General features: G+C 41.1%; 1 protein-coding gene across 1 annotated transcript in view; it reads left to right on the top strand.

Moving 5' to 3' along the window:
* STPG2 (sperm tail PG-rich repeat containing 2) overlaps positions 1-22,928 on the top strand; it is a 1,004,689-nt gene that overhangs the window by 404,858 nt on the left and 576,903 nt on the right. The window contains exon 12 of the mRNA XM_082259340.1: positions 6,752-6,917. Within this exon, the coding sequence (XP_082115466.1) occupies positions 6,752-6,917 (166 nt within the window). The remainder of the gene's footprint in view (positions 1-6,751; positions 6,918-22,928) is intronic.

Genomic DNA, 22,928 nt, shown 5'->3' with positions numbered 1-22,928 from the left:
TAAAACTTTGACACTGCATTTAAAATAAAACCCTATTGTATTTTTCACCACAAGTCTAGACTTTTTCTTTTAAAATCACTTTCAATTACTAAAATCATAGAAAAATCGGCACTTGAAAGCACTTGTCTTATTTAAGCAAATTTGACAGCCTTTTTCACAGGAAGGAAGTACATGTTCAGTTATATATTTAAATAAATATTGTATTTAAACACTAATTAGATTGTGACAGTGTTAGTTCTCAGGGATAAAGTTTGAAGGGCTCCAGAATGTCGGTGGAGAAAGTTGGTTTTTCCAACTTCCTCTGGGTTTTTTAATTCCCGGATTGGGTTATGGAGTCCAAAGCTTCAAAGAGTTTTAGGTGGGATGAAGCCTTTAACCATGGCCAGGTTTTACCAAAAACCAGCAGGCTGTGTGTGTGTGTGCAGGTGTGCACACCCTTTAAATTCAAAGGCTTGACAGCAGCTCAGGCTTCCTCCCTCCCGAGAACTTCATAAGGCTTGCAAGGTAGCCATACAGGTCTGTGGAGGAACAGACAGAGACTCTATGCCTGAGGGCCAGAGCAGCGGGGAGCTGTGAGTGTGCAGAGAGCGCTGCAAGAGGTGGAGATGGTGCATGTAAGCAGAGGGGTGCAGTGAGGTGGTCTGAGGGACCATACCAGGGGCCCAAGATTAAGATTTTGTATTTTTGGATGTGATTGTGGAAACCCCAGTGAGAGCATCTGTTTGTGTTGTGGTACTTTCACTTTTTGTGTATGATCACCTGGCTGGGGTGAACTCACAGGGAAGCACTACACTTGAACAAAACCTAACACATATCACAAGATGTACTGTGTGTGTGTGTGTGTATATATATATATATATATATATATATATATATATATATATATATATATACAGTGCTCAGCATGAATGAGTATACCCCTTTTTTGAAAATTAAGATTTTAATCAATATCTCAATGAACACAAGAACAATTTCCAAATTTTTAACAAAACTGAGTTTTATAGAACATTTGTTTAGCTCATTACATGAAAGTAAGGTTAATAATTTAACTTCAATTACAAAATCTTCAGTTTTACTCAAATTCGTTTATGCAAAAATGAATGCACCCCACTACAAAAATGACTACATCTAGTATTTTGTATGACCTTCTTGATTTGTAAAGGACAACACCAAATCTTCTAGGCATGGAATAAACAAGTTAGTGACATCTATCTTTTTCCATTCTTCAAGAACAACCTCCTTAAGAGCCTGGATGCTGGGTGAAGAGTGATGCTCAACTTGTCTCCTCAGAATTCCCCATAGGTGTTTGATTGGCTTCAGATCAGGAGACATACTTGGCCAGTGAATCACTTTCACCCTGTTCTTCATAAATGCAACAATGCCCTTAGATGTGTGTTTTGGATCATTGTCATGTTGGAAAAGTACACGATGACCAAGGGCATGGAGTGATGGTAGCATCTTCTCTTTCAATATAGAGCAGTACATCTGTGAATTCATGATACCATCAATGAAATTAAACTCCCTGACACCAGCAGCACTCATGCAGTCCCACAGAAAGACACTGTCACTACCATATTTCACTGTAGGCACCATGCATTTACGGCCAACAATCGGTGCGTGTGTACGGGGCTTTAAGTAACAACCTTTTATAATCAACTGTTTGCTGCACACCTGTTTAATGACTAATTAGACTCACCTGTAGCAGAATTCTTATTAATTAGGATTTTGTTGTTTAAAGTTTAACTTTGCTTCATTAGGGGCGTATTCATTTTTGCAACATGGTCTTGAATGAGTTTTTTAGGAAAAATACTTTTTTGTGTGTGGAAATGTCCAAATCTTGATTGCAACTAATGCATTTGTGGGAGTATTTGTAGTATAGTGTCCAACAGAAAATTTTGATTCTGAAAGGAAAGTAAAGGTCTCCTGACAAATCTGTTGGGGACTACTCATTTATGCTGAACACTGTGTGTGTGTGTGTGTGTATATATATATATATATATATATATATATATATATTGTTGCCATTTCCTTGTAAGCCTTGATGTAAGTACTGAGATCCTCTCCTCAGCATCACAATATAAAGTGTATGTCCAAATCTATTTTTTTTCAGTGTACAGAATATAGTACATCTCTCTATGTGAGCTTTTACATAGTTCCCATTACTTTGTTCCAGCTTCATCCCCAACTTCTTACCTGTTGATTCTGCCAACAGGCCCCTTCCTGGATAACTTTCTTTAAAGTGCTAAATGTATTGCTAAAGGGCTTCCCAACTAACGACAGAATTGTCACCTTTACCCCCCCCCCCCCCCAAGCAATCCTTAAAATTAGCAAAGTACACAATATAATGAATATACTGTATACATTATACTTTCGCAAGTTGATGCTGTAGTGGTGTATTTTTTTTTTTTTTTTTTGCTTCAAATATCCAATTACAGTTAGCACACCGGGATGGCATAGTCACACTGGTACTTTGCTGAAGAGAAAGCACTGACAACATCTCCCACAGACCTGCAATGCCAGGGCTGTAGTTCTTGAAGGGAGGAGGGCACAATGATGTGTTTGGGACATGTGAAAAAAAAGATGAACTCTCAGCTCAGAAGTGTGTAACAGTACCCTTCAGTGCTTTGCTAATCTAAAAGATATAGCAGGCATAGACTGCTACAGAGAACAGTAAATGCTGGGTGGCTTATAAATTGTGATTAAAATATTAATATTGCATTGTTCATTAGCACTGTGGGCAAATTGAACATGAGTATTTTTTAGTAAGTGTATCTTAGTGAGTACTGGTATCTTATAATGTGACCTCATGTATTTAAGCATTAAAATGACAACTTATACAGAAATTTCAGCTATTAGGGTCGAAAACTGAAACATTTTTTCTCTGATTATTAAGAATTATGTCAAAATAGTGACACTAATGTAATGAAATGCCCAGATTACATTGTACGTCTATCTGACTTCCAGCCAGTGTCTGTGATGCATAATTTAGAAATTCTGGATTTTTGACTTTCTCACGTTGAAATTAACTAATGATACAAATGTGCCCCATGGTGCTGAATTAATTATAACAGTGACAGTTCTATTCCTAGAATTTTACAGTATAGGCAATGGTTTAAGAAAGAATTTATGAGAGATATATAGAGGTTTCCAATACTAGCTTGTACCTGACTGCTCACTACCTTGACGGTCATGCTGACCCAATGTCTTCAGTACTTTTAGTTACTGGCCTGGAACAAGTATGCTTATCAGGAGTTCTGACTTCACTTGCTGTTATCTTGTCACCTTGTTTTGGACCTTTGACTCAAAAAGTATAGAAGTCAAAGTTCAGCAAGACTGTCTTTTCTCCGTAATTGCAATTTTATATTTTTCTGATGACGGGTTTTCTTTAACATGCCTGCTCTCCCTCATTTTCTTCAGCCTTTCAGCTTCCTGAGTCACCTCTCTGCCTCCAGCCTACTTACTAGAAAGTAAATTACCATCATCACACCGTTGATTGATTGTCCATCGAGCAGGCAGTCAATACAGCAGTATAAAAAAATAAAATAAAAACCACCATCGCTATAAAAGATGATGTGCTTCACAAGTTTTGGTGGGGGATTGTACCTGAGCACTGAATAACATAATTGCTGAAGTCAATACAGAAAGCTGTAATGCTAAACCAGAAATCAACATATTGGTTATATGGTGTGGCAGAGTTGTGTCATTTATACAGACTTGTATAAAGTACTCGAAATTTCTACTTGAGTAAAAGTACAAGTGCTCGATCAAAAAATTACTTGAGTAGAAGTGGAAGTGCTCGCAGAAAAAGTTACTTAAGTAGAAGTACTAAAGTATTCAACATTTTTTTTACTTAAGTATTGCAAGTAGTTTTTTCAAAAAATTTGCTACTTAAGTACTAAAAGTAAAAAGTACCAGTAGTTTTGAAAAAAAATTTCTACTCAAGTACTGAAAGTAGAAGTACAAGTACTGTGTTATGTAGTTATTAAAGAAATAAGTCAAAAGTTTGAACATCATATTGTTTTTATTATTTTAAATGATTTATTCAAATGATTAACCTGTGTTTGTTAGTAGTTTCTTGATGCACTTTAAGCGCTGTAGCACCATTTATTTGTTTGTTTCATATTTTCTTTTTATTGGAAAGATTTGGTATAGCAGCTTTTATTATACACAGCCTTTATTTTCGTATGCGCTGATTTACAAATGACATTATACACATTTTTTTGAGCTTTATGCAACCTGCCATCTACTGTTCTGGCAGTGGTAATTTTTTTAAAAGTAACGAGTAACTATGCAGCACAAAAAAAAAATACTTGAGTAGAAGTATCGAAATCATCGAAAAAATGTAGTGAAGTAAAAGTAGAAGTAGGAGAAAAAAATTCTACTCTAGGAAAGTACAGATACCGCATTTCGGTACTTAAGTACAGTACTTAAGTAGTTCTACTTCGTTACTATACATCTCTGCATTTATAAGACTGATAGGTAAAACAATTCACATATATAAAGGTAATCTGCATATTTATACATTAGTCTGGAGTTTTCCTTACCTATAAAGGCAGAACCTGACTTTAGCAGAGAACATTTTTTTCTATTTGAAACAAACAGTAATTTTAGATACTTTAGGTATAAATTAAGATAGATGAGGGATAAGTTAAGTCCCCTATGAAATTTGGGGAGATTTCCCTTTTCTCCCTGTTCTCCTGGACACCAAACCTTTGCTGTAAGCCAAATTCTTGGTTTCTCTTCCTGAAACACTCGTGGACTCTCCACATGAATATATGGAAAAGGCACTCAACAAAGAATGTACATTCATATCGCAGCAATATCCTTGTGGTTACTAGGGCAGTAATTGAGGGAAACCCCCTTAAAGCGGAGTTCCGGCCTCAGGGGTCAATTTTAGCTAAAAATACCCCCGGGACAGTCAGGGCTAGTACATTCCATAATGAATAGCCTCTGAACTGTCCCGGGTCGCACTTACCTGTAAGAAGAAATACTTACCTTGAAAAGTTTGTCTCCAGCGCTGCCAGGTGTGGGCAGCTGAAGCTGCAGCGTCCCTCTTCATGTCCTCTTCCGTGACGTCGGAGTCCCACAATGCATTGCACCGGCCCCGCCCGTCACTTCCAGTGCAAGAAAGAAAATGAACAGCTTGCGCTCTGGTCCACTGTAGTGGAGTCGGTGTGATGGGTGTATAAATAGCTAAAAGGTAAAAAAATCATGCATAATAATACAAAATACCTAAAAATTCCTTAAAATACCTGACATATAACATAGGAGATTGTCAAGTCCATCATGTGAGTGAACCAACCAAGGTGGGTGTGCCAAAATGACTAAAATGTCAATCTGCAACAAAGGGCCAGCTCCACCGCACAGGGAAGTCGGTTCTATGGAAGATGCAGAAAAACAAACAGAAGAAGCGCCTCTAAGTGCAACAAGTTTTTATTTTAACAGGCACACAAAATATAGCAACTCACTTGGGGTACAAAGTAATAGGCTCAATCTGGTATCAGTAGGTGATCGTGGAGTCCAAAGTCCAGGGTCCCGGAGAGTAGATGACCGAAGCCGGTAGATGGAAACGGAGGACAGAACAAGCCGGCTGCTGTCTTCCGGGACCGGCTGATCTCCGTGTGTCAGGCTGGAAGCGTGACGTCACCAGGATCAGAAGAATTACACGACGCGTTTCAGAGCATGTGCCAAGCTCACAATGAGCATGTGCGCTCTTTTTTCAAGTGTTAATGCAAATACAACAACAGAGGGAGCCAAAAATTTATACTGGCGTGATCAAAAATGGGAGTGTACATAGGAACGAGCCACCAATAGAGAAAGCTGGCGGTCATACTGAACAAGGGAACTATCACTGCTGCTTTTATTTAGTTCCCTTGTTCAATATGACCGCCAGCTTTCTCTATTGGTGGCTCGTTCCTATGTACACTCCCATTTTTTGATCACGCCAGTATAAATGTTTGGCTCCCTCTGTTGTTGTATTTGCATTAACACTTGAAAAAAATGCGCGCATGCTCATTGTGAGCTTGGCGCATGCTCTGAAATGCGTTGTGTAATTCTTCTGATCCTGGTGACGTCACGTGGCAGACGCTGCGTTCCAGCCTGACACGCGGAGATCAGCCGGTCCCGGAAGACAGCAGCCGGCTTGTTCTGTCCTCCGTTTCCATCTACCGGCCTCCGTCATCTACTCTCCCGGACCCTGGACTTTGGACTCCACGATCATCTACTGATACCAGATTGAGCCTATTACTTTGTACCCCAAGTGAGTTGCTATATTTTGTGTGCCTGTTAAAATAAAAACTTGCTGCACTTAGAGGCGCTTCGCCTGTTTGTTTTTCTGTCACTTCCGGTGCAGGCGCGGCATCCCTGCACAGCTTCTGGGCATGCCCAGAAGCTGTTTAGCAGGGAATGCCGCGCCTGCAACGGAAGTGAAGAGCGGGGCCGGTGCAGGCGCATTGACTCCTGGGAGCGATGACGTTCAGCTCCCAGGAGTCATCGCAAACCAGAATATTCTGTCACAGGCTATTGCAAACATGGGTATCAGCTGCCTTTAGTTTCATTCTATCAAATCAGATAAATACTGACTACAGTTCAGCAGGTCACTGGGCTCAGACATGCCAACAACTACTTTGACTCATGAATCTTCTTGGCATATGCAGCCAGTAAAGGCTTTGTAGATGTGCTTTTTAGATTTCTTAATCTGAACACATAAAATCATTTTCATTTACAATTTTTTCTTTGGATTCTATTTTAGGATGCACCACCTCCTGGTTCCTACAATGTGAGTGAATCATATGAAAATCTGCATGCCAAGGGCAAATATAGGCCTCCCAGGACAGTCCAAGCCAAGAGAAAGCAATCTTCTTTTCTTAGTGGAGTTCCCAGATCCCTTGCCCTGCAAAATGACTTTCACATACCAGGTAAGAATATAATATACCTGAGCAGCCCAATATGTGCTAACAAAAAAGCAAATTTAAATATTGTTTGTGACTACTGGGAGACCATTCAGATTTGTAGGAATTCACTAAAAGAGGAAAAGGGCATGAAGGCCCCAGTGCTTTACCAATGCAAGAAAGGTAAGGTAAATTTTTCTGAGCCCTTTTCCGTTCACATCTGCTGCTGCCGCAGCTCACAGCATGGGGTTCGTGCGTCCCTGTTCACCGATTCAGGTGCGAATCAGGCCTGAATTTTTGCCTAAACTTGCACCTGAATTGAAACCAAAGACGTGGACTGTGGCCTCCCCGGAGCTATGTGAACCGGCTTCATTGAGAGCAGACCATACGAACTGGATACAGGGGAACCTGCATCCAATTCACATATGTGTGAACCCGGCCTTACTCTTGTTACATCTGATCATCTATGGCTGACTTACACTTGTTGTTATTCTAAATAATAAGAAATTATTATAAACTAAGTCTTTGTTTCAAACCTACAGCATTTTATTTGTACAGCATTTATCCATATGCCAACTAAATAGTTCAAGGCTCCATGCACAGGGCGTGTGATGTACAGAGTGAGTAAAGATTTTATGTAGGATCATGCTGGCAGCAAAACTACTTGTATGGCTGTGTTTTAGCTGGGCTCTGTTCAGACCTAACCATACAGCAGATCCTCCACACACTGCCTGCTTACAACTCCTGCCCTTGTAAGCAGTGGACCTGCTGCTCCCTCAGGCCTACAACTGAACCGCATCCCAGTCACCATATCGCTGGGAGAACATCCATCAGGAGACCACCAGGAGTAGGCCAGAACCATGTGCCCCAGACCTTGCCTGCAACTCTACCACACCAGAGCCTAGTATCACTCACAGCTTTCCTACTGCTATGTAAATGCTGTGCTTTTATTTGAGCAGCTAACTTGGGAGATAAATAAGAGATAGGTGATGGGTATAGACAGGCTCTTAAAGCGGAGTTCTGGGCACAAAATCAATATTTTTTTTTGTGCCCTTCCGCTAGTTCTGCATCACCTGAAAAGGAATTGGATAGTTAGGTTTTTTTTTTTTTTAAAACTCACCTTGTAATTGAAGATCATAAATACTCACCTCAGGGTACTTCCTCCCTCAGCGCCGCGGCTCCGCTGTCACTTCCTGTCTCGCGATGATTCCTGGGAGCTGAACGTCATCGCTCCCAGGAATCAATGCGACGGCACCGTCCCCACTCGTCACTTCCGGGCGACGCCGCATTCCCCTGCTAAACAGCTTCTGGGCATGCCCGGAAGCTGTTTAGGAATGCGGCGCCGCACCGGAAGTGAAGAGAGGGGCCGGTGCAGGCGCATTCTGGGAGAAGAAGACATGGAAGAAGACGCAGAAGAGGACCGCGCCGGCTTCAGCTGCCCACAAGAGAGATGGAAACGCTGTGGAAGAAATTTTATAAGTAAGTATTTCTTCTAAAAGGTAAGTGCGAACCGGGACAGATCAGAGGCTAGCCATTGTGGAATGTGCTAGCCCTGACTGTCCCGGGGGTATGTTTGTTAAAAAATGACTTCTGTGCCCGGAACTCCGCTTTAAGGCAACCAGGGGTTCTCTATTCTCTATATCTCGAAGCAAGGCTGTAGAACCTGACACTGAAATTTTATTATGTAATTAACATTACGATTTGCAGCCTTATGATTTCTATGACAACTGAATCAGAGCAATAACTACTCTCCTGCCTGACACCTGTTGTTTCTAATCAAAGGGCATTTTGTATATATTACACAGCTGACTAATGCCTCGTACACACGCAGCGATTATCGGCTGACCGATCGTCCGACTTCAGAAGTGATGTCATGTGCTGGTTTACTTTTCGTGTGTTTTTTCTTCTCTGAGCATGCCCAGTCTTGCTCATCAGATTTTTGTCTGCCGAAATCTGTACTGACTGACGGAAAATCGGCCGTTGTGTTGATGGCCAGCAAAAATTTTATAGCCTGCACACCAGATTTTTTTCGGCCGAAAAGTCGCAGTCGGTTGTCGGAAGCATCATACTAACAAGCTGAAAATCGGACGATCGGACGTTGGCCGAAAATTCACGGCCAATTATCGACGCGTGTGTACGGGTCTTAACAAGCCGAAAATCGGCCGATCGGACGTTGGCCGAAAATTCCCGTCCAATAATCGATGCGTGTGTACGGGGCTTTAGCTGCAAATCTCCTCAGAAGCTCCCAATGCTTTGGCCCTTAAAGTACACATATCTATGATCATTTCCCAAAACAACAACTAAATAACAGAGCGGGGTAGACTGTGGTATACCCTCTCATTCACCTTTACTGAATCCTCTCTTGGAACATTAGAACAAATCTCCAAAAGCGGGCAAGTTTAGAGAAAAATGTCTAAAATGCAACCTAATAACCTTTTTCAAATATATCCTGGACCTGTATAAAGATTTGCTATATTAACTTTTTATTCCATGGATTGGTAAAAAGAGAAGGGGACATCAGTTGCATTTGAAAAAAAAAAAAGATTTTTCCTACAGTTTTGGAAAGGGGTTCTTTACAGTAAGAAATGTGGAATGCTTTACTTTATGATATAGTATTTGCAAAAACAATATTAGAATGTATCCAAAGGTCAATAAAGCAATATTTTGACACAAGGAATTTATCTGACTGCCCTGAGAAGTCACAAACAACTTTATGTTCTTTGTTGTGTGGCAACAGTTGCATATGTTTTTTTTTTTTTTTGCCTTCCTTTGAACCGAAAGTTCAAGAGCTATAAGAACTCGAACTCATAGACTTGTGGGCCCATAATAATTATTTTTAAAAAATGCATTTATAATCTTTTTTAATAGGGGCCAGGAAAGCATTACAACTGTGATCAGTGGACCGTGGGTTGAATGTTGTGGTACCTGCAGACTATTGCTGCAGCTGCTGTTCCATACTAAGGTATGGACATTTGGTTAGAGGGCTGAGGAAGTGTCAATGGACTACAGGTGCAGTGGTGTCAATTACTTATTTTCCATTGCAAAATGCACTCTTTCTGCCACAGTGGCAGATGTAGCTCATAGTTTTTTTATTTACAGATTCCTGTGAATGAATGAAGCTGCTGTGTGGGGATGTGCATATTTTGTATGGGGTAAATCATAGTTAATTTCCCTAAAGTTATACACTGCTTTGGCTGGTGAAACTCAAATTCACAGGGTTTTTGGATAAATCTGATAAAGGGTCCTAAAAAAAGATAGACCTAAATTCTAGCTAGTTTCTTTTTTCTGTAAAGCTAATAAATCTACCACAAGCTAAAACTTCAGATGAAGAAAGCTAAAAAGTATGTAGTGGAAACAAAATGTTGCTTTTTCTGTAAAGAATACAACATCAGCACTCAGCTGGTAAACAGGGGAAGAAGCAGTTATGCTTGACCTTCAAAGTAGAAGTTTAGGCAAAAACTAACTCTAATGCTACTTTATGCCACATACTAAGAATAATCTATCTAGCCCTGTGAAGCAAAAATCCCTGTACATACCTGTTGTGCAGCTGACCTGGTCTGGTCCGGTCTCCTGCGGCGGATCCTCTGTGCAGGAGAGAACTGACAATGACTGGGAAATGCCTGGGAAGTGACGTCAACCATAGAGTTACTATAGGGCTGCCTCTCCTGCACATACCGTATATACTCGAGTATAAGCCGACCCGAATATAAGCCGAGGCCCTTAATTTTACCACAAAAAAGTGGGAAAACTTATTGACTCGAGTATAAGCCTAGGGCGGGAAATGCAGCAGCTACCGGACCCAACTGGATCACCATGAGACACAAAACAGGGGCTGTGGGCATGGTACAGGAGATGGTTCAGGCATGGTACAGGAGATGGCACAGGTCATGGTACAGGAGATGGCACAGGTCATGGTACAGGCATGGCAGAGGTCATGGTAAAAGCATGGCACAGGTCATGGCACAGGAGATGGTACAGGCATGGCACAGGTGATGGCACAGGCATGGCACAGGTGATGGTATAGGCATGGCACAGGTCATGGTACAGGCATGGTACAAGTGATGGTATTGGCATGGCACAGGTCATGTACAGGCATGGCACAGGTCATGGTACAGGAGATGTATAGGCATGGCACAGGTGATGGTATAGGCATGGCACAGTTGATGGTATAGCATGGCACAGTAGGTATAGGCATGGCACAGTAGATATAGGCATGGCACAGTAGGTACAGGCATGGCACAGTAGGAACAGGCATGGCACAGGAGATGCAGTGCTTCGGGCATGGTAAAGGAGAATGTCCTGTACCATGCCCCCAGCACTGCATCAGGAAATGCAGGGGCTGCGGAGGAGTCTCACTTACCTGTCGGTGAGGCGCCTTAGATTTAAAAATGGCGCTGCCCGGCGCCAACACGTCACCAGGCATGCGCCACCGATGCTCCGGAAAGCCCGTACACGTTCGGCTATTCCCGGGCATGCGGCGCATGTGTGGTGACATGACGGCACTGGGCGGCGCCATTTTTAAAAAGTAAGTGAGCCAGTGACTCGAGTATAAGCCGAAGGGGGGCTTTTTCAGCATGAAAAAAACCCGCTGAAAAACTCAGCTTATACTCGAGTATGTACTTACACAGTCAAGCTTTCACTGACAGCTCAGCGTGGGACCAGCCGGGAGCGGCTACATAACAGGTAAGTACAGCTATTTTCGCTTTACAGGGCTAGATAGATTAGTCTTAGAATGTGACATAGAGTAGGAATAGAGTTAATTATTTTTTGCCTAAACTTCAACTTTAAGTGGATTTTAATCTCTATCTTTAAAAAAAAAAAAAAAAAAAACTGCTATCAAGCAATGTAACATGCCCCAAACATTCACTATGTAAATGGTCAAATGTGGCCAAACATTCACTTTCACATCCCTATCACAGCTACTCCTGGTTAGAGGGTGCCACTTCCCTGAACATCTGGGTAGGACAATCAAACACTGATTACACAGTGAAGGCAGATGAGCATCCTTCCTGGAGCATGCAGAGAGGGTAGAAGCAGAGGCTTGCAACTTCAGACAAAGTCAGGAAATGGATATGCTGGGGGTGCGTATTGTAAGAAGAAAGAGACATAAAAGTAGCAAACATTTTCACCGATGCTGGGGAGACAATATACAGTAAATCTAGTGCATTGAAGAAGATGTACACATCGCAAGGGATTGCATAAAGTAAATCTTTACATCAGGATTGTGATAAAATATTATCTTTTTCTGTTTCAGTAAACTGTCTAGACCTGCAAGTTAAATTTCCTAAACACTTCTTTGAGACTTGTCATTATTAATTAGGTTTGTAATCACTTGTAGTACATTTTCCACCTTCTTTGTTTATGACAAACCATGGTGAGAGCTTTTAAGTTAGACTATCAGGAATCTATGCTGGGAAGTGTAAAGCACTGCGAGAATGCTTTCTGCCAGTAGACTGCAAGTTTATATGCCCACAAATACCCTAAATATTGATATGTACATGCTGAAAGCTAATGTAATGGTGAAAGCAAAAGAAACCATTAAGCACTATCACACCAATGTAACACAATACATTCGGTTGGAAAGCCAGGAGCTCAAAGAATGCAATAAAACTGAAGACATTTGACTTTAAAGTGTTTGTAAATCTCAGTCATGGAATCTGATCAAAGCACATATACATACCTCTCAACTTTTTTAGATGGGAATGAAGGACACCTATTAGCAAAAGTATGTAGGCATAGGACATCCCCCTGTCATGCCCCCCTTAAAGGAGAATTATACAAAAATAAATATTGGGTAAACCCACAAGAGCTTTTTTTTACCACTACTATTCCTTTTGCATGAACTCAACAAACAACTTGTCTATTCACAGTTCTTCTTCTTTGTGGAGGGGGGGGGTGTGTGCCTTTTCTCCAATCAGCTCTCACAAAGTGTAACTGCAGCCTCTCCACCCCCTCCTCTTTGCTCTTGACAGATGAAGAAGGATTTTAACACATTTCTACCCTTTTAAAGGGGTGTAGATAAACAAGTAAACCCTATGTAGGAGGATTTCTTTAATCAATGTGTATCAGGCTGTTCACTTCACTGGGTATATGCAAGGGTTTACAACCACTTTAACCACTTCAGCCCTGCCGACCGTACAGTTATTGCGGCACTCTGCCACTGCTGGGTAAAGCGACGTAGCCCTACGTCGCTCGCTCAGGCCCCTGTGGGGGGCGAGCGTGCGCCACCGGTGGCGCGCTCCCGCCCCCGCTCGTTCCCTTGGGAGCCAGCACGTGTGACCGGTGGCTCAGATGGCTGCCGGTCACTCACGATCTCCCACAGCAGAGGGAGAAAGACAGACGGCTGATGTAAACACAGCCACCTGTCATTCTCCCTTAGATTATCACAGAGGCTGTGCGATCCTGCTATATAGGATCGCATGTCTCTGTGATGATCTCACAAGCCACGCCCCCTGACAGTTAGAGTCACGCCCCTAGGGACACACTTAACCCCTTGATCACCAGTAAAGTTAACCCCTTCTCTGCCAGTGTCATTTTTACAGTAACAGTGCATATTTATAGCACTGATTACTGTAGTAATGTCCCTGTTACCCCCAAAAATGTCAAAAATGTCAGTCAGGGGGTCCGACTGTCCGCCGCAATTTTGCAGTCTCGCAAAAAACATTGCAGATCGCCGCCATAAAAAAAAAAAAACAATAAAAAATTGCATAAATCTTTCCTGTAGTTAGTAAACGCAATAACCTTTGCGCAAACCAATCAAAATATGCCTATTGCGATTTTTTTTACCAAAAATATGTAGCAGAAAACAAATTGGCCTAAAATGTTAAAAAAAATAGATTTTTACATTTTTTTTTGAGAATTTCATATAAAAAAATGTGAAAAATATTGTTATTTTTTTTTCAAAATTGTCACTCTTTTTTTATTTATAGCGCAAAAAATAAAAATCGCACAGGTGATCAAATACCACCAAAAGAAAGCTCTGTTTGTGGGAAAAAAAAGGATGTCAATTTCATTTTGGTACAGTTTTGCACGACCGCGCAATTGTCCATTAAAATCACGCAGTGTCGAATCGCAAAATAGGGCCTGGTCATTGAGCAACCAAATCCTCCGCGGCTAAAGTGGTTAAAAGAGCAACAAGTAAAGGCATTATTTTGCTATAGATGGATCACTTTCTGTTACATTTCCAAAAATTGTCAGACAGCTCAAATGGCCTCTGCCCTAGCTTGCCCTCACTGATAACATACAACTGTTGCTTGCACTTAGCTATATATAGAAAAATTCTATATGTTTTTTTTACAGGTACTTATATAGTGCTGTCAGTTAATGCAGCGCTTCAAATATACAGTATATTGCACATTCATATCAGTCCCTGCCCTCAAGGAGCTTACAATCTACAGTCCTCAACTCACATTTATACCTATTAGGGCAAAATTAAACTGGATCCAATAAACCTACCATCATGTCTTTGGAGCGTGAGAGGAAACCCACACAGGCACAAGGAGAACTTGCACACTCCAGACAGGTAGCATCGTGGTTGGGATTCAAAGTGGCAATCCTAGTGCGGAAATGCTAGCCACTCAGCCACTGTGCTGCCCCCAACTTTTGTATACATTTCTATAAATTATTTTTTGGAGCTTGGTTCTATTTCTAGATTGAAAATTATATTCAGTAGGTTTTTCTGGGCTTAGACAAATGTTGTTCTGAAAAATTCTGATTTGCAGAGTATGCGGAGCTAAACACGCCATCTTTATAAAAGTGACTCTTTCTTATCTTCCCAACCTTTGAGACTTCTTACAAACAGAAGCTCCACAGGGGATATTTCAGTAAGTTTCTCTGGAAACGTTATATCCAAATAATGCCTTTTTTCCATATGCCAAAGTCCCCTCCGTGTCATCTACAGCAAAATTGCTTTCATATACGCAGCTGTGGAGAGAAATAAAAACAACAGGCACCTTATTTCATCTACAATTAGTCAAAGCAGTGGAATGAAGCCACATAGTAGCCGAGACTATAGTAAATGAATAAATGCGCTATTACATTGGAAATAATGAATCCAATTATATAATTTTCTGTAGAGACTTTTTTTTTTTTTACAAGTGTATTCATTGTACATTCTGTTGTATGCCATACACACATACAATAATCTTCCCTATGTGCTATACAGGAAAACCACCACGACCTAGAGCATTTTTCCTTTGTTGTGGACAAAGGTTTAAAACAGTTTTAAGCTTTTGGTCCTACAACTGAACAATGTGAAAATAAAAGCGAATAACAATGCTTGCTTTCTGGGGTAAAGGAAAATGAATTATTATAGAAAAAAATGTAACCTACTTAGTGAAGATGAATCAGGAGACAGGTTTTGAAAGCATTGCAACTATAAATGCAGAGGGTCTTGTTTTTTTAATGTGGCTATTTTTCTTGGATGATTCAAGGTTATTATTAGTTATTATTATAGTTATTTTTTTTTTTTTCCTTTGTGTTTTTTATATAAGTATTTTCCCCTTATAAAATGTGGGGCTGGCTTTAAAATGATCTTGTCCTAGTTACAGAGTGTGCCTTATGGCTTTTTTTTTTGTCAAAACTTTCCCTTCCTATTGCCTCGTACACACGCAACGATTGTTGGCCGTGAATTTTCGGCCAACGTCCGATCGGCCGATTGTCGGCTTGTTAGTATGATGCTTCCGACAACCGACTGCGACTTTTCGGCCGAACAAAATCTGGTGTGCATGCTATAAAATTTTTGTTGGCCGTCACCAGAACGGCTGATTTTCCGTCAGTCAGTACAGATTTCGGCAGACAAATATCAGATGAGCAAGACTGGGCATGTTTAGAGAAGAAAAAACACACGGAAAGTTAACCAGCACATGACATCACTTCTGAAGTTGGTTGTTGTTGGCCGAAAAAATGTGTGTGCAGCCTAGAGCACATTTCAACCAACACAACAACACTGGACAAAAGATGGCCGATCGGTCGGCCAACAATCGTTGCGTGTAGGCATAAAGATTGTAAGGGGAAGCAAAAAACATCAAGAAACAGGATGATGCAGCTTAGAAGGAGGTCAAATGCAAGTCAGAGGGTGGTCAACTGTAGGTCAATTGCAGGCATTAATGCTTTCCATGCATACCCTGTACTTGGTCATGTGACATCGTAGATAACAGGACCAATACAGGGCATGTATGGGAAAGTTTATTTGCAGTCTATACTAACTATCAACAGCTTCCCTGTACAGCTCTGCTGTGAAGGATGGCACCGGGACCTACCTGCTTTGCGTGATCTGCATTAAAAAAGTCTTTGTGGAGGGCAGTAAAAAGAGGATAAACAAGGGAGACTAAAGGGGGGGGGGGTGACACCAAGGTCAGGGTGCAGTTGGGGACCAGGCTATGTACAATGGGTATTGCAACTGTGGCCACACCATTATTTACCCTAGGCAGACCACATAAGTCAGATCTTTTCTGTTTTTTTTCAAATAACTTGGACGGAGTAGAGTGTGCTTGAGCATGAGAAAATTTTCATATTTCACATGTAAGTCTTCAAATTTAGCCCAACATAACTTGACCTTACATGTGTTCATTCACTACTTCAGTATCTATCAGACACCATACGAGATAATAAGATCAAGCAATTGTTTGGGTGGTAAACTCCAAAGCTGGAGTAAACTACTAGATTTTCGAGCAAATGTTTGTACGAACATGCATACAAAAATTCTCCTGTATATTCAATGACTTGATAAATATCATCCAAAAGTACTTACAAAAAATTTGTTTGCCATTCGATTTTGGTGTGAATGGACTTTCCTGAACAAAAACCACATTCACTGTTAGAAAGTCGTTTGTTCAAAAATGTTCATCCTGCGCCTTTGACTGGTCTTATCACTGTGATTGAAAGCAAATGTCAATGGGCTCCATTCACAGAATAAACTTGCATGACACATTTTGCCTAAATATCTCATGTGATCTGGAAACTGTCAATTCACTAGAGTGTTTGTGCGGTATTTACTTAACCCTCCTCTTATGTTAAAATTCCGTTACTATCCATGATGTTAGGGTCAGTTTTGACCCGTGTTTTAAATCAGCCATAAAATACCCTCTGAATAATTATTTATCATCAAATTTGTTTCTTACCTCTTGGTTACCTTGTTAGGCTTCTTTATCCTTGAAAAGATTGGTTTTAATATTTTTGGTGTGACCCCTAGACCTTTCTTTTGATAGCATACCTCTCATTGTCAAATTTAAAAAATGGTAAAATAAAGTCAGCAACACTGAAATGAATTTGTCCTATGTTTCTTTACTTTATTTAGAGAAGCAGACAAGCAGGAAAAGAGATAGGCCCCTCCCTAACTACAGCTCACAGGGTTGAGAGGGGATTGGCTGTCAGTGTTACTAAGCAGAGAGAGTGTTTATGATTTCAGTTTTGGCACTTATTAGTGTCCTAAAATCCTATATTATAACTGGGTCAGAATTGACCCTAACACCATGAACGTCTTAATTTTCACCACAGTATTTTATAATTTAGTGAAAAGGATTATTTTTCTATTACATTGTTTAAATAGAGGTTCCTGACAAAGTAAACAAATCTTGATTCAATAAACAAATTTATGTGATACTTATAGACATTCAAAACCTGAAAACGGGTCAGTTTTGACCCTAACACAAGAGGAGGGTTAAAAAAAAAAAAGGCTTGGTAAATACTGCATGGGACAGGTGTTAAAATCTGTTCACAGAAGGAAATAAATAATTAAATGCATACAGAAATTAAGTACTACTCTAGACATTCGGTATTTGTGGAATGTGTATCGGTTGTTAACAACTTAACTTAACAACTGATGAGTCATTGTCTGTCAGCGGGTTTCCTCACTGACAGCTGAATGTAAAAAAAAAAAGAATTGTTGGCAATAAAAAAATCATTAAAAAAATGGTGTGGGATCCCCCTATGCATACTAGCCCCTTCTGGTCTGGTATAGATTTTGAGGGGAACCCTTACACCAAAATTTAAAAAAAAATGTCATTGGGTCCCTCCAAAATTCATACCAGAGCATGCAGCTCGGCAGGTAGGAAAAAGGAGGGGACGAGCGAGTTGGTATGATTCAGGTGGGGGGAGGCTACTCACTCGTCTCCTCTCTTTCCTGACCTGCCGGGCTGCATCCTCAGATAAGGGTCTAGTATGAATTTTTTTTTGGGGGGGGGCATGCGTTTTTTTTCCCCAATTGGTTTATTGCCGGCAATTCTTTTTTTTAGATTCAGCTGTCAGTGGGGAACCCCACTGACAGCCGATGACTCATCAGTTGTGAAGGACATGGCAGCCACCCATTGCAGGTAGGGGGCTTATTGGAATCTGGATGCCCCTTTATTAAGGGGGCCCCCAGACCCCCCCCCATTAGAATGAGTATGGGGTACATGGAAAGACCGGATAGGAAAAGCTCATGTGAAAGGACCCTAAGGGGTGGAGGTCACCCCATGTTGAGGTCATGTGGCCTAGAATGGTTCAGAAGGGGAGCACTCGCTTGTCCCCTCCCTTTCCTGACCTGCTGGGCTGTATGCTGCGATAAGGGTCTGGTATGAATTTTGGGGGGACCCCACACTGTTTTTTCCTGATTTTTTTTATTTCCAGCAATTATTTTTTTCTTGATTCAGCTGCTGACAGCTGATGACTCATCGGTTAAGGATGCGATCGGTTAGTGCCAGGCTTAAATTAGCGCATGTTTTCACTGCTAAAATACAGCAAGACTTAGTAAAAAAATGAATTCAGTATTTTAGTAGCATTTTTTTGTGAATGCCAAAAAAACTTTTTAAAAACATAGCGGCATTTTACCACATTTCTTAACCAGTTCCCGACCGTTATACTGCGGCAGGGCGGCCCTCCTGCGCAAACCGACGTAGGTATACGTCTGTCGCGCGCCTGCAGCTAGGGGGCAAGTGCGCGCTACCGGCGGCACGCTCCTTCCCCCACTTGGCAGCGGGGACTCCGATGCATGGGGCAGGCGGCTCCGATTGCCGCCTAACACCCGCGATCGTTCCCCGCTGAGAGAGAAGGATGGACAGCTGTTGTAAACACAGCTGACCGTTCCTCTCTCTGAAATGATCACAGAGCCCCTGTGATCCTTCTTTATAGGAACACAGGTCTAGGTACACATTTAACCCCTTGATCACTTACTGTGTTAACCCCTTCCCTACCAGTGTCATTATTACAGTAACAGTGCATATTTTTAGCACTGATTACTGTAGTAATGTCACGGTTCCCCCCAAAAGTGTCAAAAATGTCAGTTAGGGGTTTGATCTGTCCACCGCAGATCACCACCATTACTAGTAAAAAAAAAAAAAAGAATAAAAATGACATAAATCTTTCCTGTAATTAGTAGACGCAATACATTTTGCGCAAATCAATCAAAATACGCTTTTTGCAATTTTTTCACCAAAAGTATGTAGCAAACGACAAATTGGCCTAAAATGTTAAAAAATTTAGACTTTTAAAATTCTTTTTGGGAATGTTATATAGCAGCATGTGAAAATTACAGTTTTTTTTTTCAGAATTGTCGGTCTTTTTTTGTTTATAGCGCAAAAAATAAAAATCGCACAGGTGATAAAATACCACCAAAAGAAAACTCTATTTGTTGGAAAAAAAGGACATCAATTTTCTTTGGGTACAGCGTCGCATCACCACCCAATTGTCCGTTAAAGTAACGCAGTGCCGAATCGCAAAATATGGCCTGGTCGTTAAGGGGGAAAATCTTCCGGTCCAGAAGAGGTTAAGGGTAACTATGTGCCCACAGAACTGGGGTAAAACCTGTATGGTGAATGGGATCAACCGATCCTTTTGAATCGGTAGAACGCTTCGACTGTACCAAAACGGTAAGTATGACCGGGAACCTCAGGCAACCAGAACAATTAGACAAAAAAGGGGGATTTGAGGGGGAAGAGACCCTCTCAGAAAGGTTGCATAAACCGGGCTTGCAAGGTATCAGGTGCAAAAATACTTTATTGGTAGTGCAAAACAAAAAATTACGAAAAAGTCATAAAAACTACACATACTGTCGTGTAGTGGACATAATGTGGTATAGACCCCTGGTGCCTATGTGGGTAACCTGTGCTATGTAGGAGCACTACCTTGACCAAGGCTCCACTTCTCCCAGGAACCCTGCCAGTACCGACTCCAAGGGAAGAGAGTGATCTGTTACTGTGAACATTCGATCACTCCATCTATCCCCGGGGGTCAAGGTGTCTAAAGTGCCTCAGTTGTAACTGGATCATATATAGCTTGCTAGAATAACATCAAGGTACTTGCTATATGGACCACCTGGGGCATATAGTTGTATGTGCATACAACTATACAGCTATATATAGCATACAGCTATATATGATCCAGTTACAACTGAGGCACCTTAGACACCTTGACCCCCGGGGATAGATGGAGTGATCGAACGTTCACAGTAACAGATCACTCTCTACCCTTGGAGTCGGTGCTGGCAGGGTTCCTGGGAGAAGTGGAGCCTTGGTCAGGGTAGTGCTCCTACATAGCACAGGGTACCCACATAGGCACCAGGGGTCTATACCACATTATGTCCACTACACGACAGTATGTGTAGTTTTTATGACTTTTTCGTAATTTTTTGTTTTGCACTACCAATAAAGTATTTTTACACCTGATACCTTGTGAGCTTGGTTTATGCAACCTTTCTGAGAGGGTCTCTTCCCCCTCAAACCCCCCGTTTTTTGTCTATGTGCCCCACTAACCATTTTAAAACAAACAATCGTTCTTAAAACAAAAATTTTCAAAGGAAATTCTAATAGTGTATGGCCAGCTACCTTTGCTCTCCTGACTTATGCTGCAGAGTCAGACATAGGCAAAGTAAATAAGGCTTATAAAGTGAGCAAATTGGAATCTTTCAACAGTAAATCTAGAGTTGTCATAAAGAGTGATTATGTGATTGGTTCTTATCAGATCAGAACTGTGTATGAGTTCCAGGCTCATGAACATTCCTGCTTGAAAATAAAGGATAGTGTTGGAGATTTTCTGGCTTTTTGTTGGATCATAGCTTAAAGAAAAAATAAACTTACACCCTGCAAACATGTAGAGAACAACACAGACAGTTCTTATTTAGGACCTTAGAAAGAAGCCATGTGCTGCATATACTTTCATTTCAGAATATATTTGCTGAGCACAAACTCAGTTTTTATTATTGTGCGACTTGAGGTTGTTCTCAGGTTCAATTTGTAAAGGGAATGTGAGATTACTTTGTTGTGTAAACTAAGGCTGTTGTTAAATTATTAATTCGGCAGAGCCATTTTCTCTTCATATCTACTTAATATGTGGGTGATGTTTAGTTAAACATAATCACATCCCCTAGATTTGATGAATGCAATTAAATTAGATGTGTAATTAAATGAGAACTGCTTTACATTGAGCCAGAACCTATTCATTGTGTGGTGTTTGTCATCAGCTTTGATTAATGTCTCATACATGACTCTTCTTTTTTCATTACACTGTTTGCCATAAAAATGAAATATCAGAATTACAATGCTTCATAAAGTTTATGAAAGACTATAAACTAATAGATTTATTGCCCTAAGCATTAGAGATCAAAATATTTTTACCAATGTCTTCTTTTTTTATTCTCTTACCACTCAGCAAATCATCAGCAGGATGTTAACCTCTTGGTGCCCACATGTTCACTCAGAAGTTTCCCTGTATAAGGGAAATGTTCGCTTCTGCTGTACTGGAGCTTTGTACCCCATGTACTGCATGTAGGCAGGTGCTCCGCTTTAATGTGTGGACACTCCCCTCAGGATTTGTGTCCTATTCTATACATCTGTATATATAGTGGGAAAATGAACTCATTTCTCATATTCTGCTGCAGACTAATGACTCAAAGGTCATTAGTCTGCAGCAGAATAAGAGGTTTAGGTGATAAGGGAAAGCACCCCCCCCCCCCTGGGGGCTTGAGGAAGGTAAACCATGTATCCCAGGGCCTGAAGAGTAAACTATGGGAACTCCACTTAGTAAGTAGCACCACAGCACCCACCCCTCCAGTGTAGAAAGTTAGGCTGTTACATTAGCACAGCCAGGATGTGGACCAACCCATGTTATGCACCATTATTCAATGTTTGGGGAGGGGACTATCCTCCTCCAAACTTCATGTGTAATGGAGTGCAGCACCATTGTGTAGACAAGTTTGTAATTATTATATAATTTAAAGATAAATTCCACGCTTGGTATATTATTACATTTTTTGTCCAGGTGGACCGTTGTAACTATGTATACATCATACCTGATTGATGTCCCTGAAGGCTGGAAAACACTGAAGTAGACAGTGCTACAGTGGTTCATTGATCTTCACTTGCTTCTGGGTCCTCTGTGGCCTGATGCATTCTAAAAGTGAGAGGTTTCCTGCTCAGCATGGGTGTCATTTTCTGAAACAATGCAAAGCATTGTCTGACTGGAGGCACGGTAGGGACATCACACTCTCCACCTCCTCCAGCCTCATTTGAGAAGAAGAGTAAATGTAATTACTTGTGCAAACCTGATCGGCTCAGAAGTAGGTGATAATTAGGGAAAAGGAGTCACCCTTCTGGCAGTTAGAGTAAACTCTCTCATTGAACACTAGCTAGATGACCCAGTGTCCCATATGACACAAGCCCTTAGTGTTCAGTTGGGCTCCCTGGGCTCTTTTTTGGAGCAATGTAAATCTGGAATCTTGGAACTAAGTCTGGACTATGATCAGGGAGATGAGAGAATGTGGTTTCCTTTCAGGTGGTGTCGGTATGGGCTTGGGCTGTTTGTAAGCAAAACTCCAGCTACATGTTGGCCACATGAGTCAAAGCTGGGCAGTTTGCTTACGCTCAGCTTGCTGCCTCAGGGCCTGGTGAGAATATCAGAGAACCCATTCTGTCTAGTTCCTGGCCATGTGATCTCTATGATGTGCCAGCTATAGAGATCAGAGGGCAAGTTTTTTTCTTCATCATCGGTTGTTCTGTATACATTTGCAGAGAGTGAAAAAGATTAGTTCGATAGCTGCCAAAAATGTTTTAGGAAAAATGCCTTAAA

Source organism: Pelophylax lessonae (assembly GCF_965119305.1).
Source record: "Pelophylax lessonae genome assembly, chromosome: 1".
Lineage (NCBI taxonomy): Eukaryota > Metazoa > Chordata > Amphibia > Anura > Ranidae > Pelophylax > Pelophylax lessonae.
Note: the sequence above shows the minus strand (reverse complement) of the source record. Positions and strands in the feature narration are given on the sequence as shown.